Consider the following 18,635-nt stretch of genomic DNA (forward strand, 5'->3'; position numbering starts at 1 on the left):
GGCTGGAACGGGTGATCTTGGAGGCTTTTTTCAACCCTAATGATTCTGTGATCCCATGGGCAGCCCCCAGGGGCCCTGTGAAGCCCCCAAGCGCAGCCCCCTGTTCTCAGCGCTCTCCCCTCCGGGCCGCCAGGGGCCGCTGGTGCCGGCGGCGGGGCGCTGCGGGACAAAATGGCGGCGGCGGCGGGCTCCGGGTCTGGCCCGGGCTCGGGCTCGGGCTCGGGTCGGTCTCCGGTGGCAGCGGCTGCGGCTCGTCCTCGGCCCGGTCCCGCCCGGTTCCGGGGCTGCTTGGCCGGGGCGCTGCTGGGCGATTGCCTCGGTGCTGTCTTCGAGGGCAGGAGCGTGGTGAAGCTGCCCGACTTGCTGCGTTTCCTCCGCGGCTTGGAACCGGCGCCCGGGCCGGCCGGTGAGGGAGAACCGCCCGGCAGCGCCCGCAGAGGTGGGCGGAACGGCGGGAGGGGGACCGGGACCGGCCCCGGGAGGGAGCCCCCCGAGATCCCCTCACACCGGGCAGACCCCAACCGTGGGGAGCTTGGGGTACCTCAGCCCTGCCTGGGTGCAGGACCCCGGTGCTGTGGGGCTGGGGTCCCTCTTTTTGGGGCTCGGGTCCTCCCTTTAGTGCTCGGGTCCCCGTTTTTGGGGCTCGGGTCCTCCCTTTTGGGGCTGGTTTTGCTGAAGCTGTGCCCAGCTCCCCGTGGCCGTGTCCTGGTCCCCGTGCACATGTTGGGCATGGAGGTGAAGCTGAGGGCCCTCAGATGTTTTTTGAGTGAAACTGGGGTGCAGGAGCATCGCTGCACCTTGGTGGCACAATTTTATTGCCGTATAACTTAAATGCAGCAGTGCTTTATCTTCTCTGCTTGTCAGTGCATGCTGTATACTCCCCAAGAAAGAGACATCTCTGACTTGTCCATCTGTGCCTATGAAACGCCAAACATTTTGTCTTGGATCTTATTTGCTTCAAAATGCTTTTTGTCTTGTTCTTGCTGTGATCGCATCCCTCATGCTCTGTGCCTTGCTGCTCTGATGGCTGTGGGCAGTGAGCTTGAGTTGCTGTCGGTCTTCTGGTAGCTTTTTAACTCCAACTATGCGGATAGGGGGTCCTTGGAGAGTAGGGAAGAGCTGGGAGCTGAGAAGGACAGGAGCTTGCCCTTGGACGCTCATGTTATGTTTTGACCTTCTATTTTAGAAACGCTTTCGTACACAGACGACACGGCCATGAGCAGGTCTGTGGTGCAGTCTCTGCTGGCCAAGAGGGAGTTTGACGAAGTTGACATGGCCAAGAGGTAAGGACTGCAGCCAGCTTCTGAGGCCAGGGTGTTGATATTCACTAGCAATGGCAAGACTTTCTTAAAGTGAAGCAATCACTGTAATTTTCTGCAAAAGGGGACGGGGGCTAAGGCAAAGTCATTGTTAATTTGTAGAGAAAATAAGAGTGATTGCTAATCCTGTAATTTATTATGTGCTTAGCGCTGTCCTGGAACATACAGCATCATTAGCTTTGAAATTAAGCAGTATGGGACGTGCTGTTTTACCATTCTGTATTGCAGCCGTGTGCATTTACCCACCTTTGTGAAAGATAACGCTCAGACATTTCAGAAGCATTTCCTTTCATGTTAATTTGTTGCTATTTATGTTTGTACTTCCCTTAATTTAGTTAGTGAATATTAGTGAGGTCAGCTTCAGCTTGTTTATGATCCATTTCCCTTTTGGATCCACAGCCCTGGCAGCATTTGGTTCCACTTAGGGGAGAGCATTTATTTGTTTAGAAAACACTTCCATTGAACTTGAACAAAAGACTTTCTTTGTGGTTGTGACCCAGGGAAATGTTTCCAGTTTGCTTCTATTTCAAAGCAAAGTTGAGAGGGAAACAAGTGGGTTGTGAAAGATGATGTTTATACACCCTTTCCTCCTTTCACACCAATTTTTGGGAGTGAGATTCTTTGCATGCAGAAGTGAATCAGTTGAACCGTGACTGTCACTGGATTGTCCATGTGCTATTAATTCACCCTATGAAGTGCCTTTTACAACCCTTTGCAACTTCAGTAACAGACCAAGTATCCCTTGTATTCTTTCTCACCTGTGTAACTGATGCTTTCTTGATTGTGGCAGGTTTGCTGAGGAATACAAGAAGGAACCCAACAGGGGCTACGGGATGGCAGTTGTCAACGTCTTCAAGAAGCTCCTGAGCCCCAAGTGCAACGATGTGTTTGAACCTGCAAGAGCCCAGTTTAATGGGAAAGGCTCCTATGGAAACGGCGGTGCCATGAGGGTGGCAGGCATTTCGCTTGCCTATTCTGATGTTCAGGATGTAAAGAAGGTATGATTCTTGGCCCTTTTGGGCACCCTGGCCCTACGACTCCCTGCTGTCAGGCGAGTCCCACTGTGGTCTCTCAGTTTTGCTAATGATGTGTTTTCTTTTGCAGTTTGCAAAGCTCAGTGCTGAATTAACCCATGCCAACTCCCTGGGTTACAACGGGGCCATCCTGCAGGCCCTGGCAGTGCATCTCGCCCTGCAGGGAGAGCTCAGCAAGGAAACCTTCCTTGAGCAGCTCATTAGCCACATGGAAGACATAGAAGCAGATGATAAATCTCTTACTGATGCCCGAGCGTAAGTAGCTGTGTACACTGCTGTGTACAGTTTGTTCTGGCTTTTCAGTCTCTCTTCCTCATTGTGCTTTTGTTTCCAGGCTGGGATTTGAGGACTTACCATTTTCAAGGCGCTTGAAGAAAATAAAAGAATTTTTGGAGCTCAGCAGTGTTCCCAAAGATGATGTATTGTTTGAATTAGGTAAATACCTTTCTTACTACTAGTGTTAGGAAAGAGCTGGAAGCAGGACCGACTCAGTAAGCCAGGGTCATTTGTCCTCCCCCAGGCTACCACTTTGGCCCCTGCTGCCTGCCAGGCACTGCGTGTGCTGGAAAGGCTGCGTGTGCTCTCCAGGCAGTAATTCTCTGAGTCCTGATCCTGTGACTCCCTCCCTGAATTGCTGGGAAAAAAAATCTGACTAAGAAAAACAATCTTGAGTAAAGTTTCTTAATATTCTAAGACCTCGTCTTAATGGCTGTAAGATCTTCGTGTTGGATGAGTACTGCCAGCCCGTGCTGGTGTGGCTGTGATTTGGTCTCCGGGGTGGCAGTGGTAGTGGTGAACACGGGGAGTGTTCTGCAAACTTAGTTTCGCTCTTTGGCGTGATAAAATCAGCAATACTAAAACAGAAAGTAACTGGCAATGGGGTGTTAGGATGTTGCAATGAAAAGGGAACAGGTACTTGTGTGGGAAAAAAGACCAGAGTGTTCTGCAGCACTAAAGGTCATTGTGCTTGTTGTTTGTTTTGTGTTTTTTTTTTTAACAGGCAATGGCATCGCAGCTTTGCGGTCTGTCCCTACTGCAATTTACTCCTTCTTGCGCTGTATGGAAGCTGACCCAGATATTCCTGAACACTACAGCAACCTGCAGAGGACCATCATCTACTGTATCTCTCTGGGTGGAGACACAGACACCATTGCCACCATGGCAGGAGCCATTGCAGGGGCTTATTATGGTGAGGAACAGATACCCCCAAGCTGGGAGCAGAGCTGTGAAGCTTTTCAAGAGACGCAGAAGCTGGCAAATAGCTTGTATGAACTGTACTGCCAGCGGCTCTGAGCCCCGAGGGGAGCTTGTGTGCAGAAGGCAAAGCAGGTGGAATCCTCTGCTGTTCTGGTCAGAAAGTTCGGGGGGGATCCCTGCCATTTGCAGACACCAGCGAGCCTCCATCGGAGAGACATCTGCTGTGAGCCGAGGGGTTTGAAGAGACGGGATGTGCCCTTCACTTCCAGTTCAGCTGGGAAATGGCTGCATGCAGCGCCTTGGACAGTGGCGTGCCTCTCCTCTGAAGTACAGGAGCGTCTAGTTTTCATAAGATTTCTGCTTCTTGCTTTGTCCCACCCTCCTGCCACTATGTCACTTTGTCACTGCTGGGTGGGTGTCTGACCCCGCTGACTCTTTTGCTGTTTTGCTCTGTACGCCGTGGCCTTCACTTCAGTTGTTAGCTCTGTCAAGCAGTGGCTCTCACAGGCTGCTCACCCCTCTTGAAACACTGATTTGTTCTCTACTGACCAGCTAAAGGCTGTGGGTGGGAGTCATCAGAGCAGCATGAGAGGGGAGAGCCTGGCAGGATGCTTCCCACCTGTACTGTGCAGTGAGGATGCAGGAGAACAGAAAGGGATGTTCGCTACAGTAAAAGCAAAATGAAAAGTGCCAGAGATTGGAGAAGGGATTTCTCTGCATAGCTCGTGGCATTTTAAGAACTGCCCCATCCCTGGAGGCATTGAAGGCCAGGCTGGATGCAGCTCTGGGCAGCGTGCTCCAGTGGTTGGCAACCCCCTGAGCAGGGAGGTTGAAACTAGATGATCTTTAAGGTCCTTTTCAACCCAGGCCATTCTGTGATTCCATGAACTGCCTTTGGTGCATGCAGACAGAATCCCAGTAGGCTCATTGTTACCGCTGGAAGAAGGCATAACTAATTATTGTCCCTTTGGTGTCCTGTGCTCTGCAATCTGCCCGATGCTGTCCTGATTTATTACATTTTGTGTTCCCTTATATCACTGACTTTCACATTTCTGCAGCCATTTCCTTAGTTCCTAATCCTTTCACCCTGCATTTTTAATCCTGTCCTACCTATGTCCAGAGCACCAAGAGATTGCTATCTAAATCTGGGGGTGGAGGTACATCATGAAACCCAGTGTCACACAAGGATTGAATTCTTGCTCCTGCTGCAGTCAGCGACAAAAAATGACTTCAGCAGGGAGCAGGAGCTAATTCTCATAGCTTTAAAACTCTACTTTGTAAGAATCATCTGAAAATAAAGGGGAAAGAAGGTTAATTGGGAGAGAACTTAGCAGAGTTTAAAAGAATTTCAGGGTTTGAGGCTGGTATTGGGGGGGGCAAGAATATTCTAGCAAAGCTGTGTTGTTCCAGGGTTTCAAGTTTAAAACCTTTGCCAAATGGAGCTGGTCAGAAAGGGAATAATAACAGCTTGTGTACGGCACGTCTGAAAAGGTTTTTCCAATAATTAAAAACAAAAGAGGCAAGCAGTCATCATATGGAAATGTTTGTAAATTTGAATGTGGCAGTGTAATTCTGTGTTCTCTCTCTAGTATTTCTTGTAACACCAGGAAGTGAATGTTGTACACGAATGGAGTTCACTCCCTTCTGATAGCAGCACATGGCTGTTGTGTGTGTCAGACCGCATGCACGTGTGGAAAATCTGCTCGTGATAGTCATTCCAGGCTTTCCTGTACTCCGCTTCCTTCAAGTGCCAGTCTTCTGTGTGATGCTTTAATGGGTTTTCCTTGTATAAATGAATATCTTGTTCTGAGAACATGTGGAATTTTGGTCTTTTGTATATTGTGCTGCAGATCTGAGGTGTAAAATGTCAGGTTTTTCACGTTTTTCTGCCAGAGATGTCGACGTATTCACAGAGTTATTTAAAACAAGGTATTTTCCCTTTAAAGGAGCTTTATAATTTTAAATGTGTGGAATTCATGAAGAACAGAAGTTTCCTGTTTAAAAAATACAGCTCATTTTAGGCCAGAATTTAAATGCATACCAAAACACTCAGCTCTGACTTTCTTGGAAAGAAATAAAATCATGCAGCTATCTTTGTTATTTAGCCACTGCTCCTGTCTTTTCGTTAAAGTCACAAAGTTGTTTCTGGGCTTCAGGCATGACATTGCCCTGGGGAACATCTGACCTCAGCCTCCTGAGCTGGAGAACAGAGCTGGTCAGGCTTCTGGGCAATTAGATGGTTTTATTTATGTTTCTGCCAGGGTTTTGTAGCTGTTTTAAAGAATCCTCATCATTTAGCTGAAGCTGGACTTGGGGAAACGTACACAGAAAGCGTGTGTGTGAAACGTGATTTGCCTGGAGGCCGTGCTGCTGCGTTCCTGTTTCCTCTGCTAGGAGAGGACATAATCCTCATCACCCCTGTGAACGGATTTTGTGGGTGTCAGGGGTGCCAGGGACAGGACCAGGTGAGGCTGTGCTCATCAGGAGTCGGTGGCAAGTGTGTGGGGAGTGTAAGGAAGCTGTCGGCTCGTGCCCTTCTAATAAGGGTCTGCCCTGTAGGTGTTTTTATATCCTGCACGTGCTGCTTTTGGGGGGCCTGTCCAAAGGAGTGAAGGGTAAGGTAAGTAGGACAAAGGCACAGCTGAGCCTACCTTTTATACAATAAGTTTTATTGATGGTTTGTCAATACAATCAAGTACTGTAGTTTTAGTTCTGAAGACAAGGCCAGTTTCTGATCACAAAAAGAGTGCATTTTAAACCAACTTTTACTATGACAGACAGTGCATGTAATAAGTATTTACAAAACTAAAAACCTCTATATACTAGGTTAGAAATGAAGATACTAGAGGCAAATTTAAAAAAAATAGTAAGAATTTGTATATAAAAATGCATGTTGTAATGCAGTTTCCATAATTAACAATAGACATACTTCATCCAACCCAACCTTTTTTTTTTTATTACTGCGATTGAAACCAAAATCCCATGCGCTCACACACACGACAGAAAATAATTCCTTCTGCTGGCGAATATCATGTACTCAGTACTCCAGAAAAAAAAATCTTCCTGACGATATCTGGTTTAGTGAACAGCCTCCCTCGTCCCGTGCATCGTTTTTTTCTAGCCTATGTGCATGTAATCTCTCTGCCTTTCAATTACTGTGTAAATGTAACAGGTTATACAGCTGCAAAAGGTTGATTATGGTTTATGCTCTGCACGTGAAGGGAAAGTGGAAATGCAAAACAATATCTACAGCACTGAACGAGTTACTGACTCGGTTTGGTTACAGCGAGTATTTTTGTCGCCGCTTTTTTTTTTTTGCCAGCTAGAACGAGAAGATCGGAATAAAACAACACAGAACAAAACGAGATCGAACGTAGGTTAGAGCACAGTATAAATAAATGGTGTTGTCGAAGAAGAGGACTACGCTTCCACCCCGGAGAGCACCTGGGAGCACGTGGAAGCTGCGGACCCTACTGCAGGTAGTGTGCATGTCGCCGCCCCGCCGCCGCAGAGCTGCCTGGCAGAGGGAGCGAGACCCCAGCGGGTGTCCCGTGCTGCCAGCTCCAGTCTGTTGCTGTTCTCCACAGGACAGAAAAGTCGATAAAGGAGACGCAGGCTTCGTCCCAGAGCCCTCCTCCCAAGGCTGGGCTCGAAGAAAGCGAGCTTCCACTTTTAATTTTAGGGTTGCTTGTCTGTATGGCTCCTGCTCCAGCTGGGATCGGGACCCAAGTGGCCGTGGCACCTCGCTGCTCTCAGGAATTAAAAACGTCCAGTGGGATCAGAAGCGCCCAGGCTGCGTTTCAACTTGAGAAAACTTCCTCACATCACAACTTGCAGCTTTCCGTGGAGTCAAATCATCCTGGCGGAGGGATGCCAGCCCCAGAAGGGCAGGAGCTCAAGTGCTGGCCTTTCAATTTTAGGCTTTTGTGTTTCTTGATTTCAGGGATAGGGGTGTTTTTAAATGGAAGCCCTGGATGGCAAGAGACAGAAAGACGGGACAGGCTTACAGAAAAACAAAACAAAAAACAACCAAAGGAAAAAAAAAATAATAGAAAAAGTTGTTTAAATATCTTGTACAGTCAATCTGGAGAACAATCCCAAGTCCCATTCTTGCTACATCTCTTCTCTTTGGCCATGGAGTAGGCTTTAGGAAAATGTGAGGGTAAGAGTTGCTCAGCTGGTGACCAAATCGTTGCCATTTTCTCAGGGATGTGCCCTGGTAGGGGGACACGCAGTATAACTTGTGGGGTAACTTCAGCAGCGTGCTACTTGCCTGGGATGAGAAGAATTGCTTCACTCTAAGTGCGGCTGGCAATCACTATTCTACCATGAGAAAATCCGCGAAGCAGCAGAGCTCAATCACTCCCTTTAGCAAAGGACAGAGCAGCCAAGTGGTCAGAATCCGCGCGTTCCTTCCCCAAATCCTTGTAGCTCATATTTAGGTCGATGATGTTTCAAGCATTGGAGAGACAAAAAGTGGTAACAACAGACAAATGTGATTTTTTTTAACCTGTCATAGATTGGCACTCGGAACGGCGCGCTTTTACAGACACATATTGCACTAGACTTGTAAATAACATCGTTAAGTAGGTAATAGCACCGTTGTAAAACGACTGAATGGGAAGTTAAAGAATTATCACTGGTTCTTAATAAAAAGGTCCTCGGAGAAGGGGGGAAAATACCAATGTGAAAGCTTACACATCCTGGAGTAGTGAGGCAGTGAAAGCAGGTTGTCCGTAAGAGGCACTTGGAAGAAAGCAGAACTAAACCTTCCGTCACACCAGGCCAGCAGCACTGTAAGCCAGGCTTTTTGTGCCATCCCCGCGTCATCAGAGAATGACACACTCGTGAGGTCAAGTCTTTGGACTGCAAAGAAATGTACGGGACAGGACGAGCCCTCGGGCTTGCCAGGAGATGAATTAACACAAGAGGGAGGATCGTTGTTCATCCATCACAGGGGTCCCAGCTTCCCTGATCAGCTCTGGACCAGGCTGGCTGTCGTCCTCCCAAAAAGCAGTGCCTGGATGGTTTTATTCCTAAAGATGATTGGGGGTGGGGTGGGGGAGAAGGCTAAAAAATAATATTTACTTACTATAAGAAGGTGCTTATGCAAAGTGTTCCACTTTCTCTGTTTATAAATCCAACCACACTGAATCTGGAGTAAGACGGGCCCCCTCAAAGCACAGTCTAAACAAATAGGCATCAGGGAGCCCGAAACGTGGGCATTTGATGGGTTGGGAAGGAAATTTCTCAATCCATCAAGGATCTCTGGTGCTGTATGCATTTGTCTTAAGTGCCTAGGACCTCTGTGTTGACTAGCAAATACACCATCCATTACAACAGCTGTATTTATTTGACTAGTGCTCTGAATGGGAAGCGAGGGCACTTGATTATAGGCCAGGAGGGTCTGGTCTTCCAGACTCCCCTCCCTGGGTCGCAGAGCGATGTTCTGCACAGCCAGATCCTTGCCATCCCAAGCGAGTTCCTGTGTTTGATGTGCAGTCACTAGGGTAAAATCTATTCCAAATACACTTTACTGAGGAAGTTGCTCCCTCCCTCCCTTCTCTATCCCCCTAAAAAAGAAAGAAAGAAAGAAAAGTCGTCTCCTTTCTGATTACCCTCTTGACTCATGGATCAAACAGCGTGAAGCAAGGTCCCGCGACAACGGCTTGCGCGTTCTTCCCAGTGATTTTTCTTTTTTGTATTAATTTTAATTCATTTTTTTATCAAAAAAAAAAAAAAAAGACAGTTTATGGCTAAAGTGGGTGAAAAGGAAACGCGCCCTACAGCCGTTATGTGGGGCAAAGCAGGAACCCGGAGAAGGAGGAGTGGATGTATTCTGTGGAGTACAACCCGTTGGCCTGGTCTGAGGGCATTTGTACCCAGACTTGGTCGTTCTCCTTGAGTTCAAGCACGGCACTGCCTGAGGCTTGGTCCAGGTAGCCTTTTTTGTACTCGTCGTAGGTGTAGGTGGCGGGCACGTTGTTCTTATAAAGCGCCACCCAAACGTTAGTCCCTTTGACATGCACGTGGTAGGCAAAGTAATAAATGCCGGATACGGGGCAGGTGAATATCCCGGTGACCGGGTTGTAGCCGTTGTGCCCGTTGTACAAAGTCCGGTCGAATTTGACCGGCATGCCGGACGCTGGGAAGGGAGAGGTGAGGATGGCGGTGAAGGCAGGCGCGATGCGGGCGGAGAGCTCTCCTCGGCCGTACTGCGGCTTCCCCGGCTTGCCGTTCCCCAGCACGGCGCCCTCCACGCCTCCGTCGGGCAGGTGCAGCCCCGCGATGCCGGTCTCGTCAAACACCCCCGGTGCTCCCGGTGGCCCGGGTGGCCCCGGTGGGCCCGGTGGCCCGTTCAGCCCCGGTGTTCCTGGCATTCCTGGAGGGCCGATGGGGCCGGCCATGCCGGGTTCGCCCGTTTTCCCCTCACCGGGAGCCCCAGGGAGCCCGGGCTCCCCTTTGAGCCCTGGCAACCCTTGTGGCCCCATGGGACCCGCAGGTCCCTGCAAGCCTGGGATGCCGGAGGGGCCCCGCAGCCCCGGCTGCCCAGGGATCCCACCATCCCCTTTTGGCCCAGGGCCGCCTGTTAATCCCGGCACCCCTGGGAGACCAATGAACCCCGGTTCCCCTTTCGGGCCCGTTGGGCCGGGGGGACCCTGTGAGCCGGGCAGACCCCTTTCTCCCGGCACTCCCGGCTTCCCTGCGAAGCCATTCGGGCCCTGGTCACCGCGCATCCCCGGCATTCCCGGGGGCCCGCTGGGCCCCACATCGCCCTTGGAGCCGGGCAGCCCGTGCTTGCCTGGCAGGCCCATGGACCCCGGTGGCCCCGGTGGCCCGATGACACCCGCAGGGCCTGGCTCGCCCGGCTCGCCATCGACACCAGGTTCCCCCTTATCACCGATGGCTCCCGGCACCCCGGGCTGGCCGCGATCTCCCTTGAGGCCGGGCAAGCCTGGCTTCCCGTAGCCCGTGGGGCCTGGCAAACCGGGGAGGCCGCGGATGCCCGGTTCTCCCTTCGGTCCCATAGGGCCCTGTATGCCGGGCACCCCTGCTGCCCCCGGGATGCCGATCCCATCGATGCCAGGAGGCCCCCGCGGCCCCACGGGGCCGGGCTCCCCGCTGACCCCCGGCCCACCCGGGGGCCCCATGTCGCCCTTCTCCCCTGGTGCACCCGGCAGGCCATCGAGGCCGGGTTTTCCAACGCCAACAGGCCCTGGGGGCCCTGCGGGGCCAGGAGGGCCCCCGTTCCCCCGTGGTCCCGGTAGCCCTGGCTTCCCCACTCCGTTTTCACCCTTCATCCCTCGCTCTCCGCGGGGACCAGGCTCCCCTTTTGGGCCAGGCTCGCCCCGAAACCCTGGCAGCCCCGGGCCGCCCTGGGGGCCTGGTTTCCCATTGACCGAGATGCCGGCTGGCCCCGGTAGCCCTGGGGGGCCGGGCAGTCCTCTGGGTCCTTGCTCTCCTCGTATGCCGGGTTCACCCTTGGCTCCAGGCATCCCCTTCATCCCTGCCTTTCCAGGCAGTCCTGGGATGCCGGGTTTCCCAATGCCTGAGAAGCCGGGGGGGCCAGCAGGTCCGGGCTGGCCATGCATGCCCGGCTTCCCCGTGCCTGGCTTTCCTGGGTAGCCAGGGGGGCCGGGGGGGCCACGGGGTCCGGGCTTCCCTGGAGGTCCTGGCTCCCCTTTGAGGTCCATCGGCAGCAGCGGCGGCATGTCTGTGGAGAGAGGAGACCGCAGAGCTTTACTGGGGGCAGCAGTGGGCTGAGGACATGTGAAGCCATGAGGTTCAGGTGCCTGCAGCCAGCAGCACCTTCATTTTGCAGTGACACCCCCACCCAAGCAGCGTGTGGTGCCAAAGGCAGCCACTGTCAGTGCTGGGGCTGGAAAAAAACTCAGCAGGTCAGCAGCTAACATTTATTTTGCAGCGAGCACATGGCTGCGCAGAGCGGGAGCCTTCCCCTCAACCGGGTCCTTGCAAGCCTGCCCTCCTCCAGAAATGGTTTTATTTAAACGTGGTCACGGTGGCTTCCTGGGCCACCACATCAGCAGACTTGAGGCCAGACCTTGGCCAGAGTCCAAGGCACTAATTGAAGCCTTGCTCCATCTGTCCCTCCGCAGAGGGTGTCAACAAGACCGGCAATTACTGTCAGCTCTGGCAGCGCTGTTTTGTGATGACCTGCTGTGGGTTTTTTTTTTAGGAGCTGGATTCAAACCTCCCGCTGCCTCACTTCCCAGCAGCCTCGAAAGCAGCGTGGGACTCGGCCGCTGCTGCCTGGGCTCAGCTGGCAACGGAGGATGCCAGGACTGGAGATAATCCCTCTACCCCATCCCGTGAGGCCAGGGCCCCGGAGACCTACGCTTGATTGTCTCCTTTGGGATTCAAAAGAAACCTCTTGCGTGTACTCGAGAGACCAGGGAGGCGATTCGTGTAGCCGTTAAGACATGCCAGCGGCGTTCTCTGGCTCAGCTCCCGTGTCCAGCGAGGTAGAGAAAAACTTACAAAGAAAAAAGCGCTGAGGAGGGAGGAAAAGCCAATAGCTGCGAGGGAAACGCAACCTCGGTTGCATCCAAGTGAGTCAGCCCAGCTGGGAACAGGCCGTAACCACTTGACATTTAAAGAATTTATAGAGGTCTTTTGCAAACGGATATAAGAAAGAAACTAATGGGCTGAGAGACTACAAAGCCGAGGCGAGCCAGATTACATGCCCACCGCAGCTCAGCGCGAAAAGCGCAGACGTGAGCATAAATCACGCTTTGAGGCTAGCCCAGGCAGGGTGTCGCTTCCCACGTGAGGCAGGGAATGGGTGAGAAACACCAAATGCCATGAGCTCTCGTTTGGGAAGCTCGAAACGAAGGAAAGGCTTGGCAGCCGTATGTACATGGGGCTACGGTGAGAAAGGTGAAGGGCACAGAAAAGGGCCTCGACGCCTCAGGCAAAATTTAACCAAACCCAAGGAAGAACAGAGCTGAACTGGTCGCTGCGTGCCCCAGCCTGGTGCTGCTGGAGGAGGCAGAGGGGCTCCCAAAGCACCCGTAGCACCATCACCTGCCCACCTTTGGTGTCTTTAATCAACAGGAGGAGGTTAGGGGAGGTTTGGGACACGTGTAAAGCACAACAGCAGCAGCAGCAGGCACGGCTCCCAGCGCGCCCGCAGCAGCTTCACCTTTCCCAGCTCAGCAATTAGCTCTGGCCATCTCCAGGCCTGGTGCTTGTTTTTCTTTCGGTAATGGAAACATTTTCACAGCTTATCTACATATCAAAGCCTGGCCCACTCCTCCTCAGCTATAACAGAGGTCACTTGGCAGCCTGGATTAAGGAAATACTTGTCTGTCATGACACTGCCACTGGATTTCTGCGAGCCTCCTGCTCCTCACCCCAGAAAACGGTGTGGGAAAGAAGGCAAGGGAGACGTGAAGCATTGCACCGAAGCAGATTTCTGGGGTTTGAATTCTGGAAAAATTTTTCTCCGGAAAATTATTTCAATGTGTTTTCTCCTCCTCCACTTCCCCCCCCCCACCTCTTTTTTTTTTTTTTTTCTTTTCTTGCAATGGTTTGAAAAGAATTAGTTTTCTAGGTCATTTTGCATGGAATCAGAACAAGGCTCCGCAGCTGAGCCCACGAAGGAAGGGAAAAGTGTGCGCACACACTCACACAAGGCAGCGCAAGAACCACGCCAGGCGCGAGCTGCCAACTTGCAGGCGGCCAAAAAAGCAGACGGGAAAACCAAACCGGGGACGTTAGCAGGGAGAAACTGGGCCACTGCAGCCCCGGCGGTATCCTATTTCAAAAGACCATGTCTTACCACAGACGCATGTCTCCGAGCTCTGCGTTTCACGGCAGCAGCATGGGGTTGTGTGTTCCCCTCGAAGCATGAACAAAGCTGCCCCGAATGCTAATGCAAAGAGCCAGCTGGGGTAGCAGGGAGGGGACAGGGCAGGCACGGCCTCCGCCAGCCCTCGCCTTGGCACCAGGGAGCTTCTTGAGGAGCGTGGGGATCGCCCGGTGGGTCCTGCATCCCCTGGTGCTGCCTTCATCCCGGGAGGAGGAACCCGGCCATCAGAGGAATAATCCAGCACCCTACCAGTGCCCCGAGCCGAGGTGCTGCAGGCCTGGTTGCCCCAGCTGCTCCTGCTGTGCCTGTCTGCTGGCAGTCCAGGCCTATTTCCCTCATAAAACCATGTTTTTCCTTTAAAACTGTGCCCCTTGCAGGGGGAGCCTCGGGCGCCTCACTGAGCACGGCCCACACGTGGCAACGAGCTGGGGGCTGCTGGGGCAGGGCCTTTGGGACAGCCATCATGCACAGAAGAGCCATGAACGTCCTTCTGAACCAAAACAAAATAAACTCAACCATGCAAATGTCTGCTTAAATGATGTTAGCATCCCTGCTCTGCGGGGATGAACGGGCAAAGAGGCCTCATGCTCTCTGTGGGGCTGGGGGCAGGAGGGTGGATGGGGCTGTCCATGGGGCTACGACTTCGCAATGGCCTTAAAACAGCTCATATCAATGTGTTTGGGAAGATGGGATGTGTTTGGGCAGGAGGGATGTGTTTGGGAAGATGGGATGTTTGGAAAGGAGAGATGAAGCCCAGGCACAGGGTGAGCACCCAGCCCTGCTGTCAGCCATCCAGAGCTGCCTCCTTGCAGCCAGGAGCCCAGTTTGGGTGCAGAAAAATCAATCCAGCACCCCAAGGAAAGCAGCTCTGTCCTCACTAGATGGCACCAGCAGGCCAGGCAGTGCCTGCAGCCCTGGGGCTGGCTCTAGCCCCCCAGGCGGGGGTCCCAGCCCCCCTGGGGCCAGCCTGGGGCAGCAGCAGGGGGCCGCAGGGGTCCCGGCAGCTCGGGGGGCAGCGGGGGCCCGGCACGGCCCTGCGCCGTCGCGGCGAGTCAGCTGAGAGCCCCGAGCAGGGCAGGGGGCCAGCAGGGATTTGCTTTGCCAAGGGGAGGTTAAGCAGAGCTGGGAGCTGCATGGGATGCGGGAGGCACCGGCATCCCCGGATGGCTTCGTGTGGCCCCCTGCCCATTTTTCCCCATGGGGTTTTTGGAGGGTGAGGGCCACTAGGGTCCCGTTCCTCCATCCTACAGCGGGGCCGCCAGCCTCAGCGGGAGCTCCCCGGGTGCTCTCTGCGCTTTTTCACCCCGTGAGGCTGCTGTGCCCTGCATCAGCCCAGCCTGCATCAGTGCTCGCTGCTCCACCACGGCCAGCAGGCTCGGAGGCAGCACGAGCCGCTCAGACGCATAGGAAGAAAGAGGAAAAAAAAAAAGGAAAAGCAGCAGGGAGAAGATATTTGAATCCCGGCCCATCAGCAGCTGAAACGCTGCTCTTTGGTGAGGCTGCGCTGGAAGGTTTTGTCTCTGGCTGGGATTCAGGGAGCAGCTTTACAACAGCTGGGAAGGGGGCAGGGAGCGGAGGGGGGGCTCCGAGCGCGCCTCGGCTCCAGGTTTTGCTGTGTGTTTTCTGACATATGTGCTGAGCTGAACTCCTGATAAGCCATTCAGCCCGGCAGTAAATCAGCCACCGGCAGCCAAACCTTCTCCGGTTTCTCCTCCCAGAGCCAAGACTTCAGCTCCCAGGAGGGTCTGGGTCTCGGAGAGCCTTTGGGGGGGGTCCCCCTGATGCTTGCACCCCCCGCAGCAGAGCCACCGGGCACCCTAGGGACCTGCCCCATCCCGTGGCGATGCCCATCCCGTGGTGCTGGCTGTAGGAGAGCAGCAGGAGCACCGTGTGGGTACCAGGGAGAGGGCTCGGTGCCCCCCATCTGCCCCCCTCTCGAAGTGCTGATATCACCCGGCGTGTGACGACAGCCACGGGCACCTCATGGAGGTGCTGGGGGCTCCCTTGGCAGACGAGCCAAGAAGTTTCGGAGATATGTGGCCACACTCAACACCTTTAATTTTACAGAGGGGGTGTGTAATTAGCACAAGCTAATAACCCCCAGCTTTGGGGATCTGATGGTGACGCTTCTGAGCTTCGGCACCAGGGCACAAAGGAAGCCCCAGGCGGGCACTGGGGCGCTGCAGGGCGGGCAGGGTGTGCAAGGAGGGCGTGCAAGGAGGGTGTGAGTGCAGGCTGGGCGTGCAAGCAGGCAAGGCGTGCAGACAGGGCACGGAGGCAGGGTGTGAAGGCAAGGCGTGCAGACAGGGCGTGCGAGCAGGGCGTGCAGGCAGGATGTTCCAGCAGGGCGTGCAGGCAGGGTGGCTCGGGGCCGGCGGTTCTGAAAGGCTGCAGCTCGGCTGGAAGCGCAGCAGAGGGGCTGGCGGCTCCGAGCAATGACCTCAGCGCCTCTGCCCCTCCGAGCGGCACATGTTGCCTGGTGGGGATTGATTTAACACGTGTGGAGGAGGAAATCACTCTCTCTCACCCTCGTCGTGCTGGGCTGGGTCTCCCAGCTTGGGCCTTGGCCCTCTTTCCTTTCCCAGCTGGTGCAAAACGCAGGCAGGGAAAACGGAATAGGTGGAGGAGTGGAAAAAAAAAAGCCTTGTGGGGATGGCTTGGGTTTAACAGCAATGAGAGGGACACAGCGAGTGTCAGGGCTCCCGTGCCTGGGCACGAGCCCCAAAGCCACTGGAAAATGTGCAGAAAAGGAGGAAAAGGAGAGCAAAGGGCTGTGGGGCTGCTTTGTGCATGAGCACCCAGACTGAGCACCCCAAGGGATGCAAGCAGGGCAAAAACTGGGAAACTCCCCCAGCCCCAGCAAGGGCTTTGCTCAGCCTCTCCATGCTGTCATCCCCTGGTCTTATTTCATTTTTGGGGGAGAAAGAGAGCAATCTGCAGGGCAGCACCCGCTGGGAGGGGGCTGCCCCTGGGGCTTGGGGTTGATGGGGAAGCGCTTGGTGGCTGCGGGATGCTGTGGGATGCTGCGGGATGCTATGGGATGCTATGGGATGCTATGGGATGCTGTGGGATGTTATGGGATGCTGTAGGATGCTGTAGGATGCTGTGGGATGCTGCAGTCCCCCAGTCTCACAGCAGCCTCATCCCCCCCATCCTCCCAACCCTGTGCCGAGCGCGTCCCTTACCGAGGTACTGCCCTTTGCCTTCCCGAAAGGGGGGTCCCAGGGGCCCCTTCACCATGGGCTGCATGTACTTCACTTGCGCGTAGCCCGCCGCTCCTCCTCCTGCCACCGAGCGAAGGCCGACCACCAGCAGCAGCAGCAGCAGCACCGCGGCGTCCGGCAGCATCCTGGCCCGCGCCGCTCCTGCGGACGAAATGGCAGTGAGGGGGGGACCCGAGCCCGATTTCCACCCCTCACCCCACAAGGATCAGCGGGGAGCGTGCGCCCAAGGCCCTAGGAAGGGTCCTGGGGGAGCGGGGACACCCGAAATTCCCTTTCTGTGCGCCCCTGGAAGCGTTCCCCTTCCCGACATGCAGCAGTTGGGGGATGCAGGATAAACGCACGGATCCTGTGCCATAAGCAGAGCCCTGCCTGCCCAGGCAGCTTCCAGCAGCCCCAAACTGCAAGGTCAGAGCCCAAACCTCACCACGCTCAGGGTTGGCTGTGGTGCTTCGTGCACAGCACCAGGAGCTCGCTCGGAGAGCAAAGGCTGGGTCCGTCCCTTGGCTGGGAAAGCCCCGGGGAGGGCTGCAGCGTTTGGGAGCAGCAGCCTCAGCCTTAAGAGCCTGTTTATTTAAAATAAACACCCTCTGTAAATACACCTTTCCTCTAGCAGCATGTTCTGTGCCAGCCCCATGTGTGGAGCTGCGAACGGATTGATCTGCGGAGAAGGTTTATTTTCAGAAGCTTAAACAACACGTGATGCCAAAGAGCTTGGCTGTTGTATTTTTTTCTTCTCCTCCTCCTCGCAATAATTGACCCGTGGTGGTAATTAATGAGAATTAAGCCCTTCGCCTCTCCCCGACGGGGAGGCAGGGACAGGGCTGCAGCGCGCCGGGATTTGGTCGGAATTTCTTGGATCGCTTTTGCTGAAACAGCAGCGAAAAAAAAAAAAAAAGCTGCAGCACGGAGGGGAAAAATAAATAAATAAGCTGAAATCTAATTAAACCAAATTAAGTAAAGGGAGCCCTGGCGTGGGATTGCTCCCCGTGCTGCAAGCGCTTGGCAGGTTGGTGGAAGCCTCGTGTGCTGCCGGGGCTGGGGGCACGAGCAGGACCCTGCTGAGCGAGCACCTTGTTGGCCTTATTGTTTGTGGGGTTTAGAAGAGGAACGCTTATTTTTATGAAGCATTATTTTACAGGGGTCTGTTTAAGGGGGGAAAAAAATCCCGTTTTTAAGGGACTGCAGCTGTAAAAATATGGTTTCTGCTAAATAAAAGAGGAGAACAAAATCCTGAATCAGCTATTTATTTGTTTTCCTTACCTGGAATGACCCCCGTGCCTCTGGCTCTGACTCCATCCCTTCCCCTCATTTCCTATCTCTCTTTTCTGCCACTTGGGCTTTGCTCAGGCTTGTTCCTCCCCTCGGTTCGGGAGCTTTCATGGGATGCTCCCTGTTGCTCTGAGCAGCCCACACCGCGGGAGCAGCGCCTCGGCACAGCTCAGCCCGAGTGCCACCAAGTGCCACCAGGGCTGTGGCAATGGGGACAATCCCCAACTGGGTGATTGGGGCAGGAGGAGCTGCGGGTGTTGGGACACCTCATAACCATCAGCAGCACCTGGAGCCAAAGAGAGAAGGGGGATGGGGATGGTGGTCACGGCGATCTGTCTGCTTGGCTCCAGCTGCGGTCTCACCGGGTACCGGGTGCTAAATCGAGGCAGCCAGCTCTGTGGCCGAGATAAGTGGCCATGAAGCACCTCCGGATGGGGTTTAGCTCGCCCATGATCTCCATTAATCCGGCCAGGTGGCTTCACCTGTCCTCCCGAGGGGGCTGCGGGGCTGCAGACCTGGCCTGGGACCCCGCAGGTGGCTTAAGGCAGGCACCGGCCGCTGGAGTCCCTGCGATAGGCGGTGCCCCCGGGCAGTGACTTAATAAACTGGCAACGTCTGGAGTTTGGTCTGATGGATCGAGTGTGCACAGCATGGCTAAGAAGAGGCTCTTTCATGCCTGAGATCTCCGGCGTTAAGTAATTAATCACTCTTAGCAGCCCTGCGATGTGTCCATCCTTGAAGGCACCGCCACGAGCTGGCT

General features: G+C 54.2%; 2 protein-coding genes across 2 annotated transcripts in view; one reads left to right on the top strand and one right to left on the bottom strand.

Annotated features, from left to right (window-relative positions):
* Positions 1-171: 171 nt before the first annotated feature.
* ADPRS (ADP-ribosylserine hydrolase) lies at positions 172-5,363 on the top strand (the record flags this gene model as incomplete). Its single annotated transcript, XM_082777546.1, has 6 exons — positions 172-439; positions 1,187-1,283; positions 2,110-2,317; positions 2,424-2,608; positions 2,688-2,788; positions 3,354-5,363. 6 exons carry the CDS (start codon positions 172-174, stop codon positions 3,644-3,646), a joined length of 1,152 nt encoding a protein of 383 aa, XP_082633672.1. The 3' UTR covers positions 3,647-5,363.
* An 858-nt stretch (positions 5,364-6,221) lies between these two features.
* Positions 6,222-18,635, bottom strand: part of COL8A2 (collagen type VIII alpha 2 chain) — a 32,394-nt gene continuing 19,980 nt past the window's right edge. The window contains exons 2-3 of the mRNA XM_082777266.1: positions 16,568-16,747; positions 6,222-11,264 (exon numbers count right to left, since the gene is read on the bottom strand). Coding sequence (XP_082633392.1) covers positions 9,343-11,264; positions 16,568-16,730 — 2,085 coding nt within the window. The 5' untranslated portion in view covers positions 16,731-16,747 and the 3' untranslated portion in view covers positions 6,222-9,342. The remainder of the gene's footprint in view (positions 11,265-16,567; positions 16,748-18,635) is intronic.

This window comes from Aythya marila (assembly GCF_965140915.1).
Source record: "Aythya marila genome assembly, chromosome: 22".
Classification (NCBI taxonomy): Eukaryota; Metazoa; Chordata; class Aves; order Anseriformes; family Anatidae; genus Aythya; species Aythya marila.